The sequence below is a fragment of the Chamaea fasciata genome, unplaced genomic scaffold (genome assembly GCF_029207755.1).
Source record: "Chamaea fasciata isolate MVZ Bird 193981 ecotype frontalis unplaced genomic scaffold, bChaFas1.0.hap1 SCAF_3, whole genome shotgun sequence".
Lineage (NCBI taxonomy): Eukaryota > Metazoa > Chordata > Aves > Passeriformes > Sylviidae > Chamaea > Chamaea fasciata.
Genome location: NW_027094088.1, coordinates 21,601,321 through 21,621,040, shown reverse-complemented (window position 1 = coordinate 21,621,040; position 19,720 = coordinate 21,601,321). Strand labels below are relative to the sequence as shown.

General features: G+C 46.3%; 1 protein-coding gene across 5 annotated transcripts in view; it reads left to right on the top strand.

Annotated features, from left to right (window-relative positions):
* Positions 1-1,575: 1,575 nt before the first annotated feature.
* The window catches only part of PROX1 (prospero homeobox 1), a 49,754-nt gene continuing 31,609 nt past the window's right edge, over positions 1,576-19,720 (top strand). For 2 of the 5 annotated variants that reach the window (XM_066178287.1, XM_066178284.1), the window contains exons 1-4: positions 1,578-1,748; positions 1,969-2,093; positions 9,385-11,175; positions 17,754-17,859. In XM_066178287.1, the coding sequence (XP_066034384.1) occupies positions 9,452-11,175; positions 17,754-17,859 (1,830 nt within the window). In that variant the 5' untranslated portion in view covers positions 1,578-1,748; positions 1,969-2,093; positions 9,385-9,451. Of the gene's footprint in view, positions 1,749-1,968; positions 2,094-8,521; positions 8,563-9,384; positions 11,176-17,753; positions 17,860-18,382 lie in introns of those variants that run through there. The other 3 variants (XM_066178288.1, XM_066178285.1, XM_066178286.1) reach the window with 3 other exon arrangements.

Here is a 19,720-nt window from a genome sequence, read left to right as displayed (position 1 = left end):
CTCAGCGGCGGCACCATCAGCAGGGCGAGCGGGGGGCGAGGTGCGGCCCGGCCCCTCGCCGCTGGCACACTGTGGCAGCGCAAGTTTTGGTGCGCCTGCCCCGGCTGCCCTCGCCCCTTTGGGGCTCTCCCCTCCGCTCTGGAATCCCTTTCCCGCAGCTCCGAGGGACGGGCGCGGGCGGACGGGCCCGGCGGAGGCAGCGCCGTCCTTACCTGTCGCCGAGCGCCCTGCAGCGCTCCGCTGCCGCCCGGCCCTCCGCAGGACGTTATTCCCTCTCCCTGGTGTATCCCCTGCTGTCCGCCTGCCTGAGGCTGTTTCCCCTGGCTCAGCCTCGCCTCATCGCCGGTAGCGGCCGGGCAAAACTCAGCAGCCGGGGCAGGGGTGCGGGTGTTCCCTGTCCCGCGCCGCAGAAAGCCGTGGTCAGGCGGGACAGAGCGCACCCGACAGGTTTCGGTCCGGATCGCAGCCCAGACCTGCCGAGAACCACTTTTGTGGGTTTTTTTATCTCCCTCCCCCCCCCCCCCCCCCCCCCCCCCAAAGCTTCCCACCGAAGCCGGCCGCGATCGGGATGGGATAGGATAAAGTTGACCTAAACTTGGGTCGTGCTTCACCGGGGGTCGGGGTCGCCAGCACCGAAGACCCGTGTCACAGTACCACCGGCTGTTCCACGCGCCGCAACCTGATGCTCGATTTCGTGTTTATTTCCTGCCTCCCACGTGGAAAATGCTCGCGCGGCTCCGGCTGACAGCCCGCGACGCGCGGCGGAGCCGCTGCCGCTGAGCGGCGGCGAGGGACGGCGCGCCGCGGCAGGGCGGCAGCGGGCCCGTTTGTCCCAAAGTTTGTGACCCGCGTGGGGCGGCAGCGCCCGCAGACGAGGCTTTGCTCCGCCGCCCGATGCTTTACGCGTGAAAAAGGCGCATCCTGGGGCCCCGACACTGCTCTGCGGAAGGCTTCTCGCGTGGAAAACTTTACCGCATGGGGCACCGCAGAGCAGCCCCCGCCCACGCGGGGTTGACTCTCCTAAAGTTTGTCACCCACCCCTCTCCACGCGGGGCGGCACTTGTCCGCCCTTTGCCGGTGCGCGGCAGAGGTGAGAGGGGCGCCCCGTCGGGCCGCGTCTGCCGGCGCTCCCGACCCGCGTGCGTCCGTCCGTCCGTCCATCCATCCCCGCCGCAGGTGCGCGGCCGCCGCCACCTTCCCGCGGGGGCGGGGCGGGCCGACCCTAACCCCCCCGCGCTCCCCTCTCCTCTCTCCCCGCTCCTGCCAAGTTCTCCCCGTCCCCCCCGTCCGTCCCAAGGAGCCTCCCGATTGGGCGCCGGGCCGGGCCCACGTCACTCCGAGTGTGACGTCTAGTCTTCCTGTTTCCTTCAGCTGTGTCTTAAAGTAAATCTTGTGGCGGTGCGGAGCGCTGCTCGGCTCGGCCAGCCCAGCCCAGCCCAGCCCAGCCCTGCCCTGCCCCACGCCGCTCCCGCCGCCCCCGCTCCGCTCGGCGCTCGCCGCTCCGCTCCGCTCCGCTCGGCGCCCGCAGCCCCGCGGCCGCTGCCCGCCCGCGCTCCCGCCCGCGCTCGCCCTCCCTCGCGCGATTATCATATTCATCAGCGGCGGGGCTGCCGGCTGCGCGCGCGTGTCCGCGTGTGCGTGTGCGGGGCGCGTGTGGTGTGTGTGCATGTGCGTGTGCGTGTCGCCCTTTCTCTCCTTCCACCGCCAAAAAAAAAAAGCGAGGCTCGGTTTCGTCGCCTTTGCACCGAGTAAGTACCCGCTCCCCCTCCGCGCCCCCTCCGTCCCTCCCCGCTTTCTCGGCCTTTTCAGGTCTTTCGGGGTTTTTTATTTATTTTTTTTTATTTTTTTTTTAACGCCTAAATTCGCACTTGCTTGGGCTGCTCTAAATGGTCCGGGGGGAGGGGGGCGGTGATGAAATCCCCAGCAAAATATTTATCACCGTTATCAAACCTGTGCTTCTTTTTCCAGGGGGCAAAATTGCAGTGACTTTATTAGCTGAGTAGTTTTAATACCCCGGTAGATAAAGCGGTAAGGATTTGTGAGCGGTAAGGAGCCCGATGGAGCGCTCACCGTAGCCTGCCCAGGGCTGAAGAGTAAGTGACCTGCTCGTTGTTAGGTGATCCTCCCCCCCTTCCCCTTCTCTCTCTCGCTGCCACCTTTTGTGGACCGCTCTTTATTTTATTCCGTGGGTTGGAGGGCAGTTTTGCGGGGACAGAAAACGGCAGCGAGTATTTGGCTTCTTGTTGTTGTTCCGAGCTTCTTTCTCCCCCCGTCCCCGCCGAAGTTCCCCATCCCAGCTTTAAACTCCTGCTCCGCTCCTCCGAGCCTTCTCTTTGTCCTGTTTATTATAGCTGCCTTGCTTTTTGTCTCTTCCAATTTGCCTGTCATTTGCATGTCGCTACTTCTCCTTTTTAACCCAAGCCGGGAAGGACAGAGACTTTTCATTCTTACTCTTCTTACCCTTGCAATTACTTTTTCATTTCCGAGCGTGGGACGAGCTGCGAATTGTGGAAATGTATAGAAAATGGGATTTGAGTGGTAGGTAGCGAGCGCATGAGAAGAGATCAAATGCAAGTCGCGGGATAAGAGCCTTGATCTGGGAAAAGATTAGGATTATTGGTTCTTTCTGTTTGTTTGGTTGTTGTTTGCTGATTTTTTCTTCCTCCGGGGGGGATTTAATTCTTTCTTAGCCGTTGATGGAGATCTTTCTTGGCTTTTTCGATTTTCTGTTTAGCGGCTGAGTGACCCGGCTCACTTTGCCATGTGTTCGCACGGAGTTAAAGCGCAGGAGGGAGCGGTGTTGGGGGGCGTGGGGCCTGCGCGGAGGGGGCGCGCAGGGCAGCGCTGGGGGTGGCGCGCCGAGATCGCGGGGCCCGACAGGAGCGGGGCGGCGGGACGGGCTCCCGGGCCACGGCTCCCCGGCACCGGGCGCTCCGCGGGGGCGGAGCGGGGCCGCCCCGGGGCCCGCGGCTCTTTGCAGAGAGGGAGAAAGTTGCGCGGACCCCCGGCGGTGGCTGCGCGGCGTTTGGTGGGGCAGGGCCGCGGCGCCGGGGCAGGTGCGCGGGGCGCGGGCAGGTGCGCGTGGGGAGGGGTGGCCACGGAGCGGGACGCGGGGGGGTCCCGGCCGCCGCCGCCTCCCTGTGCCGGGAGAGCCAGGGCGGCGGGGTCAGCAGCGGGAAGCGACGCGGGCCGTGAGGGGGGCTCGGGAGGCGCGGCCGAGGCGGGATGGTGCTCCCCGAGGGGCCAGCGTCGCGTCCGTGTGGTTGTGCCCCGGCCGCGGAAGAGCAGATACGCGGGATATTAACTTAATGTCTTTGACAAAGTAGGAGATTTCAGTCGAGGCTCACAGCGGACACAGCTGCAGACTAGAGGTGCCCTTGAATGTCGGGCAAAAGTTGCCAGGACGAGCTTTGGAAAGCCGCTAGCTTCCCACAGGTCCCGAGCGCTCAGGCAGAGCCCGTGGTGTTTCTGGCTGTATGGCGAGTGTCACCCCAAACCCATCATCCGGGTCTGGGGACGGGTGGGGAGCACGTGGAACGCATCCACGCATCTGTGGCCGTAGCTTGGTGGCAGAAGGTGCTGTGTCGTTGAGCACAGGGCACAGAAACGTGTTTGTGTCACCGTGAGGTGTAAAAGCTCAGATTATTTGCCACTTCCATCGCCTGTAGAGGTTTGGCAATATGCAGGATGAATTATACGGAGGCAGTTTCCTTAGCTGTAGATTTGCATGTGGTGCATATCCTTTATGTCTTCTTCTTGCAGTTTTTTGCTGAGTTGCCATCAATCACGTAAAGTTTATGACCACTGCAGCTCATTTTGCATTTATTTTATCTGCTTTTTTGTCCAGAGCTTACCTTTAGCAGCGATATCACATACTGTGAAATGTTTATTAATACTCAAGGGTAGACAGAGTATCAACATCTCAGGAGTTGAACTGTGATAAAAAGTACAATGTATATACCTTTCACTAACAGCTCCCTATTAAATTATTCTGTAAAGTATTCTGCATTCGCTGAATGGCACTGTTGGTATATACAGTTAACTTCCCTGCCAGTTGAACTCTGAGGCCTCTCAGTTTATATAACTTATCTCTTTTATGATTGCTTGATAAATTGAGATGTTCATAAGAATGGACACATTTTCAAATTGAAAAGTTTAATCTGATTCAGGGCAGAATTGTAAATGCTGCAATTCGTAGTCTCTAAATAGTGATTTATTCTGACTCAAAGTGCACCCTAACTGCTGAATTAAGTAATTTAAGAATTGTCATTTAATGACATCGCGTAGCGTGGAAAAAATAGTATATTGGAAAACTTGGGCTGAATTAGTAGAAGGAATCTTGAGAACCTTTCGGTATTGTCTCTACACAGAGGCCATGTGAGTTATTTTCTTTATGATCAGTGAAATAACAAGGACCAAAGTGGCTTGAGAGGAGGAAAATATTTTCAGTTTTCTACTTGGAGCAGCTTGATTTCTTTTTCTCATTCACAAGATCTGTTTCCTCAGGCAGTGCCGAGCACGGCTACATGATGGAGGGCCCTGCTTCTCCCCAGTTTAAAGGCCCGAACTAATGAGATGCCGAATCCCTCCTGTTACTGAGCTCTGTAGTTGATGGGAATTGCGGATGTTTGGCATTCATAGGAATTGCTGAATACCTTGCTCTATTGGGCCCTGGGTATCAGCAGGTTCATAAAACAAGGGTTGCTTCTTTCTTTAAGGCTAAAGAGCAAGCAGCATAATTTTGAAGTAAATCAGGCACTGATTTTTGCTGCTGCTTCTTCTTATAGAGAAATCCTAGTAAAGTAGTTTTTTACTGCCGAAACAGTTCCTCATCCTTTCTGCCTTCTTTCAAATTCCTCGATAGACATCTCTGTAAGGGATTTGGATAACCTTTTCTCCCAAGAAAACTTGTTATAACTGTACAGAAAGGTAGTACTTTCTCCCAAGAAAACTTGTGTCAGAGCTGTTCAAAAAGGTAGCACTTTCTCATTAGTGGCTGATGTGATTTTAGCACTGAACAGATATGGTGAACAGATGTCATCTGTTCTTCAAATTTTAGCTGTGGTTTTGTGCATGAAATGCTGTTGACTAGAATAATTTTCATCCTGTGCTTCCTGGCTGATTCTGGCAAAGCCATACCCTGTGTAGTGCTTTAGAGTGAAAGATCTAAATATTTCTATTAGCAGAAGCATGTTAAATTTCTTGCGTGGTATTGGCATAATGGGCTGACATGAAGCAGGCAGACACTGGACCAACGAAAGTAGTCGGCTTTTGAAAAGATGGGAACAATTTCAGCTGTATAAACTGATATCTCCTTGAATTCATCCAGGCATATCCATCAAGTTTAGCACTTTTCTGCTGTGTACTTTATGGCTGTTTACATTAGGCTAGGGTTCTTCAAAGGGGCTGATGAGGGCGAGTTTGAATTTACATCTCCTTTGCATCGTGTAGGTGTTTAAATTAATCTAGGAGAAAATGATCAGCGTCTTTCTAGATCAAGATGAGTTAACAAAATTGATTATAAAAATTGATTTGTTCATAGTGAGCATGGTTAAATACCTGACATCATGCTCATTTGGACAGACCATTGTAGCCAAAGGTTTGGTAACAGTAACTCTTGGAGACTTAGAAATTAATCTGTTTCCATTTTAAATGTCAATGCATATCAAATGGATATAAAATGAACCCATGTCTGTAGCTGCTGTGCTCTTAAGAGGTTATTCATAGCTACATTGTAATCATATCTCCTTAAACAAAAGATTTGAAAGTGAATTTGTAAATAAAATACTACTGCGACGTTTATGGATGGAGATAGAAAGTGCTGAGGCCCTTGGTATGATTTTTAATTCCATCGGCATGGAAAACGTTTGGTTTCTGAGGAAGCCACTTTGTGCGAGTTAAGGCTTGAAATGTGGCCGGCAAATTTAACATAAACTACACCTGGCATGCGAGGAGTGTCAAAAGCGATGCGTAAACCAAATTTAACCTTCACAAATTCAAAACTCTGTAATTTGGAAAGAAATAGTGCTTCTGGAGATTTCTACGTAGGTCTTGACAACCAAAGCCTATCTCAGCAGCTCTGTTTTTCTGGAGAGCTGTACAGAGACTTTAGATGTATAAAATGTAGTTTTGAGACAATTTGCAGCCCAAGTACTGGTGACTGTGTAAAGGACACGCACTTCCTAATTATTTCTCCCCCTCCCCAAGATTTCCTTATTTATTCAGTTCTAATCTAATCAGTCTTGAATTCTGCCTGTTGTGGCTGGGATTTTGCATCCCACTCTACGTGCCATTCCACTCCCCTTGAGGTGCAAATTGGTTTTGGTTCTCCGAGAATGAAATATTAACTGGCCATTCAATACCTATTCTGTTTCGTCGGGCTAAAGTAGAACTATTTCTCATAGTTAAGCCGAAAGGCACGTAAGCCTTAAAGCTGGCAGCCTGTAGGCTCAGGATAACACCAGGGCAAATGGGAGATGTTGCTTAATACCCAGGTTAAGTGTACGATAACTCGGATGCTTTCAGCTTCCATCGAGGGAAGGAGGGGACATCGCTCTGAAGCACCTCCTGCCACATGTTTGCAGTGGCAGAAATGGGCTGTGGAGCAGCGGCTGGTCAGGGGCTTGGGGAGGGAAATGGACACTGGGGAGGAAGGATGCATGGCAATGACCTTCCAATCTGGCGCAGGACAGCCTATTTCCTGAGCTGCTGACTCAAGGGTACAGCAAGCCCTCCCCATGCGTGTCCTTGGTTGGGATTGGGCAAGAGGGAGGGAAACAGTGGTCAGGCACCTCGAATTTTCTGGGAAACATGCAAAACTTGTAACCTGACATGAGGTTTTTGGTGTGAATCTGGGAACGTATTGCTGGCTCTCAATCAAGCATAGCTTGACTACAGAAAAGGAAGGAAAAGCGTGAAGGTTTTCGGTGTTGGTGGGTTTTGTTTAGGGTTTGTTTTCTTTTACTGTTGGCAAGTACTAACTTTATGGTGGATATCCTCAGAATATCTTGGATGAAATAAACAGGAGCTCTTTCAGATGTCTTTCAATTAGTTTAGATCGCTTTCAAATGAACACCACTGGACTGAAAGATCAAGAATAAGCCCTGGCTTATTCTGTGCCAGTGTCAGCTTCATAAAAGCCCTGGTGGTAGTCACCCCTTTCCACCCCCTAAGGACTTGATCAGTTCTTTACAAAAACAACCCTTCTGATATTCCTCAGGTTTTGTTATTCTTTTTGGCGATGGTCTAATTGTATGGCCTGATTCTGCCCCCTGAAAAACTCCATTTGCATCAGCTGGGAGAAAGCAGGAGACAGTCTTTTTTACATGCTGCCAAGCAGGGCCTGACCTACCCCTCACACATAACAGGATTTTGGTATCCGTGGACTCCAGGGGTGCTGCTTGCAGGTTGGGATGCTCTTTGGTGTGTAGGTGGCAGAATTGGGCGCCTGCAACAGAAATCCTTGTTATTTTACTATTATCATCATGAGGTAGCCAAACTTAACTCGCTTAATGTACTTTTTGACAAGAAAAGATCTCTGAAGACAGTGACCTGATAGCAGTGTAAGGCTTTCGATTTCGCATCTGAATTCATGATTTTTTTTTTTGGTTTTAATATATTTTTTTATCATTCTTTGCTGTCCTGTATGCAAGGAACCAGCAGTGTAAACAAACATCATGTCCCTTGCATAACTCTCTCTGACACCAAATCTCTGAAAATTCTTTTAGTACATCCAGAATACATGAGCAAAGGCTGCAAAATAAACATAATGTTTCTAAGTATTAAAAGCTTTTATTCTTTTTTTTCATCCTGGTTGCAAACTAAGCATTGACTACTGTCTTGATTTTACAGATTATTTCATGCTGAAATTATGCCTATTTGCATGGATAGTCATTCTTTAAAACTAGCCACAGATGCAATCCTAGGGAGCACGTAGATGTTTTTACAGGTGAACCGAAAGAGATGGGAGCAATTCCAAAAAGTCTGCATGCTGCCTTTGGCAATATACCCTGTTATTGTGAAGACTGTGCTCTGTTAAGCAAATGTAAAGTTTAATATTAGATAAGCGTTGCATGAAAAATATTTTAATTTTCCTCAGTGTTAAATTTTAAGAAACAGGAAACAGTGTCTAATGCTTTATGTGCAATGTGAGTTTAGCATCACTAGTTAATAAGTCACAAATTATGTCAAGAGTCTTTTACAAAATGCAAGGAAGTGTGTTATCTTTTTATGCTGTGTTCCTGGGAAACAATGAGAGTTCATATAAAGAGAAGGTATCTTCCTTTCTCATGCAGCTGATTGATGTTATTTCTTTCATCTTTCCCTATTTTTTCTCATCTTTTCTGCATGTCACAGGAAATAAGATTCTGTGTATTCAAAATGCTACATGTAAGAAGGGCTTCACTGGGCATTTGAGATATTGTTCTTGGAGATTTTTCTAAAGCACAGAGATATGATACGGAACATGCCTCATTTCTGCTATGCAAAAAATTTAACATCATGTATTTTAGTGGATGAAATACAGAATCTTCAGCCTTTGGTAGCGGGGCTTGCTTGGAGAATGTAAGTTGTGAAAAGGGTAGGAATGTATGGGGAATTCAAAACACTGTTGTGGCTCGTCAGTGGTACGTACGAGCCTGTGCTAACGAACTACATTTTGGCCTTTATTTGATCACATCTCTGTAAATAGTATAATACTGATCATAAAATATTTTAATGCTTTTTTGCTTTGCTGAATAAATGTTTCCCTAATGATTGAAGAGAGGGTTTGTTTTTTTTCCCCCAGTGTAAGCCTGAATGCGTCTATGATTTCTTTGCCTTTCACATACACATGTACCATCCTACCTACAATTATTTGAAAGTTGTTTTTGTAATCTTTGGAGGTTTATTTACCAGTTTTGCCTCTCTTTAAAAAGCAAAACTACAACTGCATTTTTTTACATTGCAATTGAATTTTTTTAATCCAAATTTTATACAATTTCTTGTTTTAACAATAAATCTTAAATAAGGAATACTTTCATCTTCTTTTGTAACATGTATCTCAATGCCCTAAATTTAATCAATTGGTTGTCAGAGGCTGTGTTCTTCTAATCTACTCTTTCTTCTGAAGATAAACAGTATCATTTTAGGCATTTGTGCAAGAGAATCATATTACTGGTGCTTAAGCAGTTTTTGCTTTTTTAAATCTTAATCCATCTTAAACCAGTGGAGCAGAAATATTTAAAAATGTTTCATTTCAAGCAGAGTGCATAATAAATTGCAATAATTGTAATGTGCCATAAATCCCAGAGCCTATGCATTTTGCATTTTATTCAGGATTGAGGTCAGGAAATTTGGAGAAATTTAAAGAAAATGATTCATCAGTCCTTTTGTTCTGTTGGCCAGGGTCCCAGGATTCTTGAGCTGAGCCCAGCTGACAAGCTTTTGAAGATGGCACAATAACAGTCCAGTGATGCCTGACCATGACAGCACAGCCCTCTTAAGCAGGCAAACCAAGAGAAGAAGAGTTGACATTGGAGTGAAAAGGACGGTAGGGACAGCATCTGCATTTTTTGCAAAGGCAAGAGCAACGTTTTTTAGTGCCATGAATCCCCAAGGTTCAGAGCAGGATGTCGAGTATTCAGTAGTGCAGCATGCAGATGGGGAAAAGTCAAATGTACTCCGCAAGCTGCTGAAGAGGGCGAACTCATATGAAGATGCCATGATGCCTTTTCCAGGAGCAACCATAATTTCCCAGCTGTTGAAAAATAACATGAACAAAAATGGTGGCACGGAGCCCAGTTTCCAAGCCAGCGGTCTCTCTAGTACAGGCTCAGAAGTACATCAGGAGGATGTATGCAGCAACTCTTCAAGAGACAGCCCCCAAGAGTGTCTTTCCCCTTTTGGCAGGCCAACTATGAGCCAGTTTGATGTGGATCGGTTATGCGACGAGCACCTGAGAGCTAAACGCGCCCGGGTTGAGAATATAATTCGAGGTATGAGCCATTCCCCCAGCGTGGCATTAAGGGGCAATGAAAATGAAAGAGAAATAGCTCCGCAGTCTGTCAGTCCCCGAGAAAGTTACAGAGAAAACAAACGCAAGCAAAAGCTGCCACAACAGCAGCAGCAGAGTTTTCAGCAGCTGGTTTCGGCGAGGAAAGAGCAGAAGCGAGAAGAGCGCAGACAGCTGAAGCAGCAGCTGGAGGACATGCAGAAGCAGCTGCGCCAGCTGCAGGAGAAGTTCTACCAGATCTACGACAGCACCGACTCCGAAAATGATGAAGATGGCAACCTGTCTGAAGACAGCATGCGCTCTGAAACCATGGACGCGAGAGCCGGTGACTCTGTGGGCAGGTCGGACAATGAGATGTGCGAGCTGGACCCGGGGCAGTTCATCGACCGGGCGCGGGCCCTCATTCGGGAGCAGGAGGTGGCGGAGAATAAGCCAAAAAGAGAAGGTCCTAAGGAGAAGGAACAAGGGCCAAACGCCTTCCACCCCGAAGGCAAACACTTGGCTGAGACCCTCAAGCAGGAGCTGAACACTGCCATGTCACAAGTTGTGGACACAGTGGTCAAAGTTTTCTCATCCAAGCCCTCCCGCCAGCTTCCTCAGGTCTTCCCGCCCCTCCAGATTCCGCAGGCAAGGTTCGCCGTCAATGGGGAGAACCACAACTTTCACACAGCCAACCAGCGCCTGCAGTGCTTTGGGGACGTCATCATTCCCAACCCCCTTGACACCTTCGGCAGTGTCCCCATGCCTGGCGCCACTGACCAAACCGAGGCGCTGCCCCTCGTCGTCCGCAAAAACTCCTCTGACCAATCGGCCTCGGCCCCGCCGGCCGGTGGCCACCACGCCTCCCTGCACCAGTCCCCGCTCTCGGCCACCGCCGGCTTCTCCACCTCCTCCTTCCGCCACCCGTTCCCTCTGCCCCTCATGGCCTACCCCTTCCAGAGCCCCCTGGGCGCCCCGTCGGCCTCCTTCCCAGGGAAAGAGCGCGCCTCCCCCGAATCCCTCGACCTGACCCGGGAGACCACCAGCCTGAGGACCAAGATGTCATCGCACCACATGAACCACCATCCCTGCTCGCCAGCCCACCCCCCCAGTGCCGCCGAGGGCCTCTCCTTGTCCCTCATTAAGTCCGAGTGTGGCGACCTGCAAGACATGTCCGAAATCTCACCCTACTCGGGAAGTGCAATATCCTTTTCAAAAGATGAGCGATAATCGGCAGTGGCTGGTGGGAAAGGACGAGCGAGGTGCCATGCTGGTGCCAGGGGGCTTCCCCCAGGTGCTGCAGGAGTGGGGTGCTAATGGGGTGCTGGGGGGTGGCTTGGCAAGGCCAAATGAAACATGTGGTGTTGACTGACAGCACTCTTTCAGCAATGGTGTTCCACCTACAAAAGCCACTGGCCCTCCCCCAGCCTTTAGTCTGCCTGGTGGGGTCAGGAAGGCAGCCAAACCCATGACCGGAGTGCCAATGGGTTTCCCTGTGCTGGCAGATCTTTCCTCAGGCAGGGAGGTGATCGAGGGGGCATTGCCCTCGGCCAAAAACCATTCTAGCCATGGCCAGGCCACCTCTTTTCCCTCCCCTGCCAGGCCAGTGCATAATCCATGTTAGTGGTGTAGTGGCTGGGGCTCGCAGAGAGCCACACGGTCTGGTCGTCTGTGAGAGTTCAGCTCTCAAGTCTGTAAGGGAAACGAAGCACAAAAGGCACAGGTACTGATATATTCAGGCTGCATCAAGTTCTTTCCCCCACCCAGAGGTCTGTTCCTCAGCCCTTGTGCAGCTGCCTGCTATGCATGATTAACCTCTGTTCAGCCATACACAGAAATCTTTTGTCCTAACATACACAAAGCAAATTATTTTGGAAAGCTAGAGAGAACAATTAAATATAAAACTTCAGCTGTATTAAATTTACAGGACACTTCCCCTGCTTAAAAAAAAAAAAAAAACCCTCTCATTTTAGCTCAATAGCAGGCTTTAGTTAGGGTGACAAGTCCATCTCTGCCTTTATTTAGGCATATCCAGACATAGTAATAATTTACTTTTTTTTTTCCTGGAAACTAGTACTTGTTTTTTGGTTGTTTTTTCTTTTTATCTCTTTTAGCAGTAATGCCTCCCAGTCCTTCCTTCTTTTCCTATAATGTGCCTTTTGGTCAAAAGGTTTTGCTTCCAGGTACAGTTGTATTGAAAGCAAGTAAAATGCCATGTCTACCCCATGCTAAAATTGAGGATTTTGCATGAAGAGTAAATGGATGATTTTTCCTAGCTCTGACACCCCAGCAAAAGGCAACAAGGCAAGCACGATGCCCTAGATGTATCTAATTTCACTCCCAATTGCAACAGAATAGCTCTGCCCCTCTCCGGGTAACAGTAGGAATGGGGAGGAACTTGTCCCCTTTAGAGGGGTGTCCCTGTGGAGGCAGATTCCCGAGGCTGTGCCTGGGTTTCTTCTAAGTGATTGATAACCCTGGTGGTTTTAGAATAATTTAGCCACATCTTCTATAGACTTGTTAAATCCTCAGGAGGGTGCTGTCAGGGCTCTAGACCTGCTGGTTACCTGGATTTCCTATGCCTCCTGTGGTGGTGGGCACCACTGGGGCAAGGCAGGTGCTGCAGGTCCAAAGCCCCTTACCACCACTCTTTGATCCACCTTGGGTCTAGTCTGAGTCAGGATTGATGCTGTCTAACCTGTGCGAATTGTCCCATTTCTACAAGGGAAAGTGTTTTGTGTTGGAAAGCATCTTATTTAGGTGTTAGTATTTTTGAGAACCAGCTGGCAGTGGATGTGTTGTTTGAGGTACCTCTCCCCAGAAAATGATCTTGTTGAGTGTTGGTAGCAGGGAAATCATCTCCTCTCCATCCTTACACTCTGTAAGGCAAAAGACAGGAGGCAGTCTAGATGCAACATCACTCAGAGATGGGGAACTTGGGGAGTTCCAAGCCTAAGATTTCTCCTGCATATTGAAGTGCATGTGCAGTGCTTGGAAAGCAGTCCTGAGGTCAACAGGAGGGGCAGCTGAGGGCAAGACTCAGGCCAGGACAATTAATTTCTACCAAACAGTACAGTGGCATACTAATTGTTTTTGTATAAAAGTAGTTCTCCTATCCTGGGAGAGCAGTGAGGAGAGGTGAAACATGCTAAGAGTGTGAACTAGGAGTAGTTCTAGGGCTGCCCTTGATCCTCACCACCTGTGGAGCATGTCTCCCCCACCCCTCCCATTTCTCCCCCTTTCTCCTGCTCGTGCTCACTAATGGAGCTTGTTGCTTCCGCTGAAACAGGGGGGCAACAGTCCCCTGCTTCTCCAAGGGATAGCCAGGGGAAATGCCTGGTGCTACAGTGATCCCTCTTCTTTTTCGCTGCCCTGCTTCTTTTCCTGCCATTGGGAAGGCACTCTGACTTTCCCACCTAGGCACTAGTGCAGACTGCAGTTTTTTCTGAGTTTAGATACAGACCAGATTTATTAAATAACACTTCTACACGTGTACCTTTGCTATACAACTCAGCTGTAGGGATGGATTTTTTTTTTCTAGCAGCAGCTCGTGTGTCCAGGTAGCTTACAATTTTCCTGGGAAAGGCGTGGTGTGGAGGGTGGTTTGTTTCTGGTCAATTCTGGCATGGCACTTTTATTTTACATGGTTGAATGTGCAAGTATAGGGAATAAATTTCTTGAAAGAAGCAGCTCTTTCTTCCCTGCAGAAAGTAACATCTGTTTTCCTGGACAATGCAGCCAGGATGAGAACATAAGACCAGCAGATACAGCCAAGTTCAGGTTTTAGTAGTAAGTTAAACACAAAACTAGCCTGGGTTTTGTTTTCTTGGATTTTTTTTTTTTAAACCAACGGCTGTAAAATGTATCTGATCATTCTTTGCTGAATTGCAGAAGGAAATGGTTAATGTTTGTGTATGTTGCTAAACAAGATAAGATGCACCTGCAGTCTGAATTCCCATCTTGGTCATGAATGCAGTCTGTATCTTTGCAAACTAATCTGTTTAATCAAATATTAAGTTTTATTCAAATTCAAAAAGAAACAGACAGTGAATTGTTTTCCTGCATGATCTTTCTTTGTCATGCATCCTCTTTGCATCTCAAGAAAAATAGCCTTGTTCAGTCACAAAACATTTGCATAGATCAAAATTGAAGCACAACAGCAGTTTGTGTGCTGTTAAGACATCTGTAAAGGTGAAGAAGTTTAGCGTGTTCTCCCTGGCAGGAGGGCTTAGAAACATTAGTGCAACTTTCTACAATTTTATTTATTTTTAAACATAATTCCAATCCAACTGGAATAAGTTTCAAAGTCCCAATATGCGAAAGCTATAATTAGTGAATTACAACATTTTGAAATGAGGAGTTATTACATCTGATTAGAATTAAACTAAACTTTAAAAAAAAAAAGGAGATATTGTACAGCAAGCTTGATAACTTCATGCTGTTGATAAAACCTGGGCCATGAATGCTTTGCAGCCAGCCAGCCCTCCTTTGGAGGGACTTGAAGATGCTCTGAGATGTAGTTATTTGGATCTTTGCTGATTAAAAGTACCTGAGGTGTAACTTAAGGAGCAGCTTGGCTTTGCTGCTGTGGATTTTTTTTATCTGATACAGCCTATTCTTACCACTTTTGCTTCAGCTCAGTGCATGCGTGGGCTAGAAAAGCCTGTTAGAGCATTTGTGGGGGCTCAGGCTGAGAGTAACAGGAGTGAAAGATCATCTCTGCTGAAAAATATTTTTGTGAAAGAGGAGCATTACCTAGGAGGAGGATTGAAGATTTGAATGAATCAAATGCTGTGCAGTGCCACCCCTGTGCTTCTCCTGTTAAAACACATGAGAGCGTGTATATGTTTTGTCCCCATATGTTTTGTTCCCAGTCTTTCACTTTCTATTTCTTAGGGCTTTGCCATTTTTCTGCTGCTGTGTTAGGTGAGGCAACGTTGTACTGTGTAAACGCACAACTCTGAGACTCTCAGGTTGTTTGAACACTGCTTTAGGTTCAGCTGCAGTACACTGTTCCTCTGATCTTTTATGTTCCTGAGCAGATGTCTTTCATTAATTTATGGATTTATCATCTTTTCTTTCTCTCTTTTTTTTTCTTTCCTTTTTTTTTTTTTTTTTTTTTTTTACACCTGGCAGCTGGCTCAAGTTTCAGCAGTTATTGTCTATTTTGCATTACCCATAGAATTGAATGTCATCTGTCTTCACAAAGCTATAGCTAAGAGAATTGAGGCAAGCCACACGAGCTGCTGGGACAGAGCTTGTTTGCGTTCCATTCTGCACCCCTCCTCCCTTTACCTCCTTAATATTTATTTGTGCTCGTTTTCTTTCCTGGCCTTGAATGGGGCTTAGCTCGTGTTCGGTACAGCTGTATGTTTACTGAATCTATTTCATCATGAGTCATTGTGCGTGTGTAAGTATCCTGGAAACAGCTAGTGCTTTCTTGGAAGAACAGTTGCTTTTCAGCCCAAGCACTTAAAAAGGAAATTAAGCAATTGGTCAGTTTAGTTGTTTTTTGGTTTTTGTGTTTTGTTTTTTTTTTTTTTTTTTTTTCTGAAATAGCAATGGGTTATCTAATTCTTAGCTCTTAAGTCTGTCATTAACTATTTTCGGCTAGATTATTACAGATCATATCTTTTATCACAGTAAAGCGTTAACCTTAGGATCAAGATATACAGATTTGTTGCATATTTGATATTGCTTTAAGACTGCCAAGTGCTTAAGAACAAGTATAATTTTAATAAAAAATGGATTTCTGGGAATTTGAGTCTCAGAGCATCTTTTAATACATATTTCATTCAATATCAATATCCTCTGGCATTAGAGCAGAAAATATTTAAAAATCCTAAATGCAGAAGGAATCCAAATACTTAGAAAACTGTCTAATATGCTTAAATCCAGCAAATATGAGAGGGTTTTTTTGAAGTTCAAGTCCATCCTTGAGCTTGCATTGAAAGAGAATATACACCAAACCCGATGTTAACATGTTGTCGGCATCAGAGGAATTGCAAATTAAGGGGACTCAGGATTACCTTTTTTTTTTCTCTCCTACTGGAGTTCCCCTTTGGACCCCCACTTTCCTGAAAGGATCGCATAACAAAATGGATTTCTGGCATAGAAGTTTTGATTTGTCTAAAACTCTTATCACTAAGCAATAGGTGACAGCTTGCTACTATTATTTCACTTACGTATTTTGACAGATGGCACTGCAGAGTGTAATGCTCTTTTAGACTTCTCTATCAGTCTAATGGAGGTAACTGGAGGTTCTTTCAACTCTTCTCTTGGCACAAGAAGTATGTCAGTCATAAATTATCTTCTTTGTAATCATTAAGCATCGAAAACAAAATGCAAGTTCAGCTGAGCCATTTTCCATGTACTTCCAGATAATAAGAGGTTTTTTAACTAATATTGTCAATGCCTTTTTTTTTTAATGCTACATTTTTCTAATCTAAAAATGAACCTTGTAAATGAAATAAAGGGAGAGAGTTTCAGCAGATTTCAGGAATTAGAGAAAAAGGAATTTTGCTGAAAAAGCCTAGCTAATCATCAGTAGGCTGCTGATAAAAATTAGTCTGGGTTTCCCGTCTCTAGGCCTGGAGTGGGATGTTCTGTGCTGACGTGCACCCGAATGCAAGGCAGAAGAGGCACCTTGGCTGCAGCGCATCTGTCAGCTCGGTTGACCTTCCCCCTGTAAGGTGTGAACTGAGCGAAATTTTCAACAATTGTGTTTAGGATAAACAGTCCTTAGAGAAGCTTCTGGGAAGAACCCTTAATTGACCTTGTGGGGGCCACATTGATTTTCTCCACGTGCATCTTCATTTCTGATAAATTATAAAGCCATTAATTTGCTGAGGAAATGGCAGGGCCAGCCTGTGGCACAGATGTGACCAGAGCCGTCCTAGCACGCAGTTCACAAAAGGGAGCCAAGAAGCTGGGAGAAAAATCAGCAAGCCGAGATTGTTATGGTTAGCTTCACATTCCCTTGGGAACTCTTTTAGTTGCTTCTGTTTACAGATCTAAAAGGTAATGATGTTTCCAGGATAAATAGGCTGCCTTATAGGGTAAGTGGCCATTTATTGATCTGCTAGCCCACATGTATTGATTGGTTAGCCCTAAATACAGCTCCGTTCTCCAAGGAGTTAACTGTGTAAATCAGGAGGCGACAAGTTTGTGGCAGAGGGATTCAGCAGCCAAGGGGCTCTGCCTACTACGAATTTCACTTGGATTTGCAGAGCAGCCACTGGAGCAAAGCAACAGCAGGACTAGAGAGAGCTACCCAAGGTGTTAAAATTTATCAACACAAATGGAACAGGTGAAATGTGCTGCCTGTGTCAAACTACTCAAAATCATAAAGTGCCTCTGATTGCCTTACATGCATTGGTTTTACTGTGTGCAAGCAGCACAACACCGAGAGGAAAAGAAACTTTAGCTGGCATTGCAAAGGAGAGGGAGAAAAAAGCTGCCGATAAGTTTTCTGTGGCACATGCTTCCTGCATTTGTTTCCTTAGCAACAAGTGAATGTACATATGGTACACAATCCATAAACTTGCAAGGTCCCTGAGACCCAGCACCTAAACTGATAGGAAACACAGGGTTTAAGTTACATGGCCTCTCATCCCACATTTACCTTTTTACAGAAAATTACAGCGCAGCAGTTCAAATGTTAATACTTTCTCCTGTAGTCTGGGGAACTGTAGAGTGTTCAACGGGGCACTTTGCTAGCTCTGTACATTCAGAAACAGCTTTCTCAAGAAAAGAATTTTCCTTTACTAATTCAATCCTACATGCAGGAAGGCTTGTCACCGAATCACTTGAAAAAGGCCAAGCTCATGTTCTTTTACACCCGGTACCCAAGTTCCAATATGCTGAAAACATACTTCTCAGATGTAAAGGTAAGAAAATCTCTTCCCCCCCCGCTCTATCTCCTTACTGCATGCTGAATTTTCTCACAAAATGGTATTGTTTTATCATGTTAGAGATTAATAATATTTCTGGGTATATAGAGGTTACATCCTGACCTTATTCACTTGTTCTTCCTGTTGAGGTGTACTCTGCTTGTGCCTGGATGAGGAAAGAGAATGTTTCTAAATTTAAAAAAAAGATTGAAATTTTAGCGCAAAGTAAGGATAATTATTACAGTAAATTAAAGGGTCTTCATTATATATCCTATTAAAGAAAGAGATTTTTTTTATGTTAGAAATGTACTTCCAAGAACATTTTGAAGCAGTTCTCAAGTACTCCCTCATTGTTTCATTTCGGTTGGTTTCCTCATGTTTGTGCTTACATAAGCAGAGTGTAGAATCCCTTTCTTTCTGTCAAAAAGAAACAGTACATTGAAATTCTCCATGCAGAAGCTGCTTAAAAACAAAAGTGATGATTGTCTCTTATTTACAACTTAATTTGTTGTTGATGCAGAGTACACTGAGCATAAGGAGGATGAATAAAGTGACAGATTCAGGCCACATTATTCAAATGAGGATATGAAAGCTGTCGACATACAGCTGCATCCTCCCTCATTCTACAGAATATTAGGACCTCCTGATTTTTTTTCTAAAAGTAATTGTTCCTTCACATCAACTTGATTTTGTGTTAATCATCTAAGTTTTTTTTAAAAAAACACATAGATTGTGTTTTAATGATTATAATGGTATGCATGGTGTCATTATCCAAGTAACTTTATAAACATTACATTAGCTTAAATTAGTTTGTTACATATCGTTTCCCCCCCTGCGTGTCCTGCCCCAAACAAATTACAGAAATCCTTCTTTTAATCACTTTTCGGTTATGGGTTTTTCAGTCTTAGTGGAAGATTATCCCACAGGTTGTGAACTTGGCCCAGTTTCTGCTGATCAGTTTTCTTTGGTCAAGTTTCTTGGCAGTTTTTCCCTTTATTATTTTTTTCTTTCATTTAATGTTGCTTGCACATCTCAATACGCTCCTGCTCCTCACAGCCGTGTCCTTGGAGGTTCCCCTATTCAATGCCATGTGCTGAGCGGATGGTGACAACATTTATAAAAAGGAGGGGGGGAAGCAATACAGGCACTTCCTAGGCTAAATGGCTGGTCAAGAATCATTAAACACACACAAAAAAAGCTGCAAATGGCACAGCGGGCCAAGTGGAGGGTTTGCTCTCAGAGTGGATCCACCTGGAATGGAAAAATTGGAGGGAGCATTTCAGGCAACGCTGCTCCGATGAGGTGCCACAGGCAGAGGTAGAGCTGGCAGTGCTGCTCAGGAGGGTCTGCTCTGGGGCTACCCTGTGGTTTTGCCTCTGCAAGTTCACACAGCCAGGTGTGCTGAAGCGGGGACATTTTTTCGCTGTTGTTTCTGCTTTATTTCTGCTTTTTAAGAAGATCTGCACTTGTGTGCTTGTGTGCACATGGTGACTTCGTCTTCTGACAAAGTGGTGTAAAATACAGAAATTTATTTTAGTTCCACCTAACATTTATACAGCACCAGGAGAAACCCAAAAAAGGCATTACAAACCACCAGTGTGGGATGGAGTAATTTGTCCGAAAGGGAATGCAGCCACTTCTCTGGGGACACGTGACAGCCACACATGGTCAGCAGCACCACAGAACCAGGGATGTAAATATTAGATGCACTAATCTTTTCTTGAGCTTTTCCATACCTTTAAATACTTCAATGTGCTTAGCGTGTGTTTGCAGTTTCTAGAGCCAAAGGATGCTCCCTGTTTCACCCACATGCAGTCCCATTAGCTTCACCCCTCCTTCTCAGGGAAGCGAGAGGACA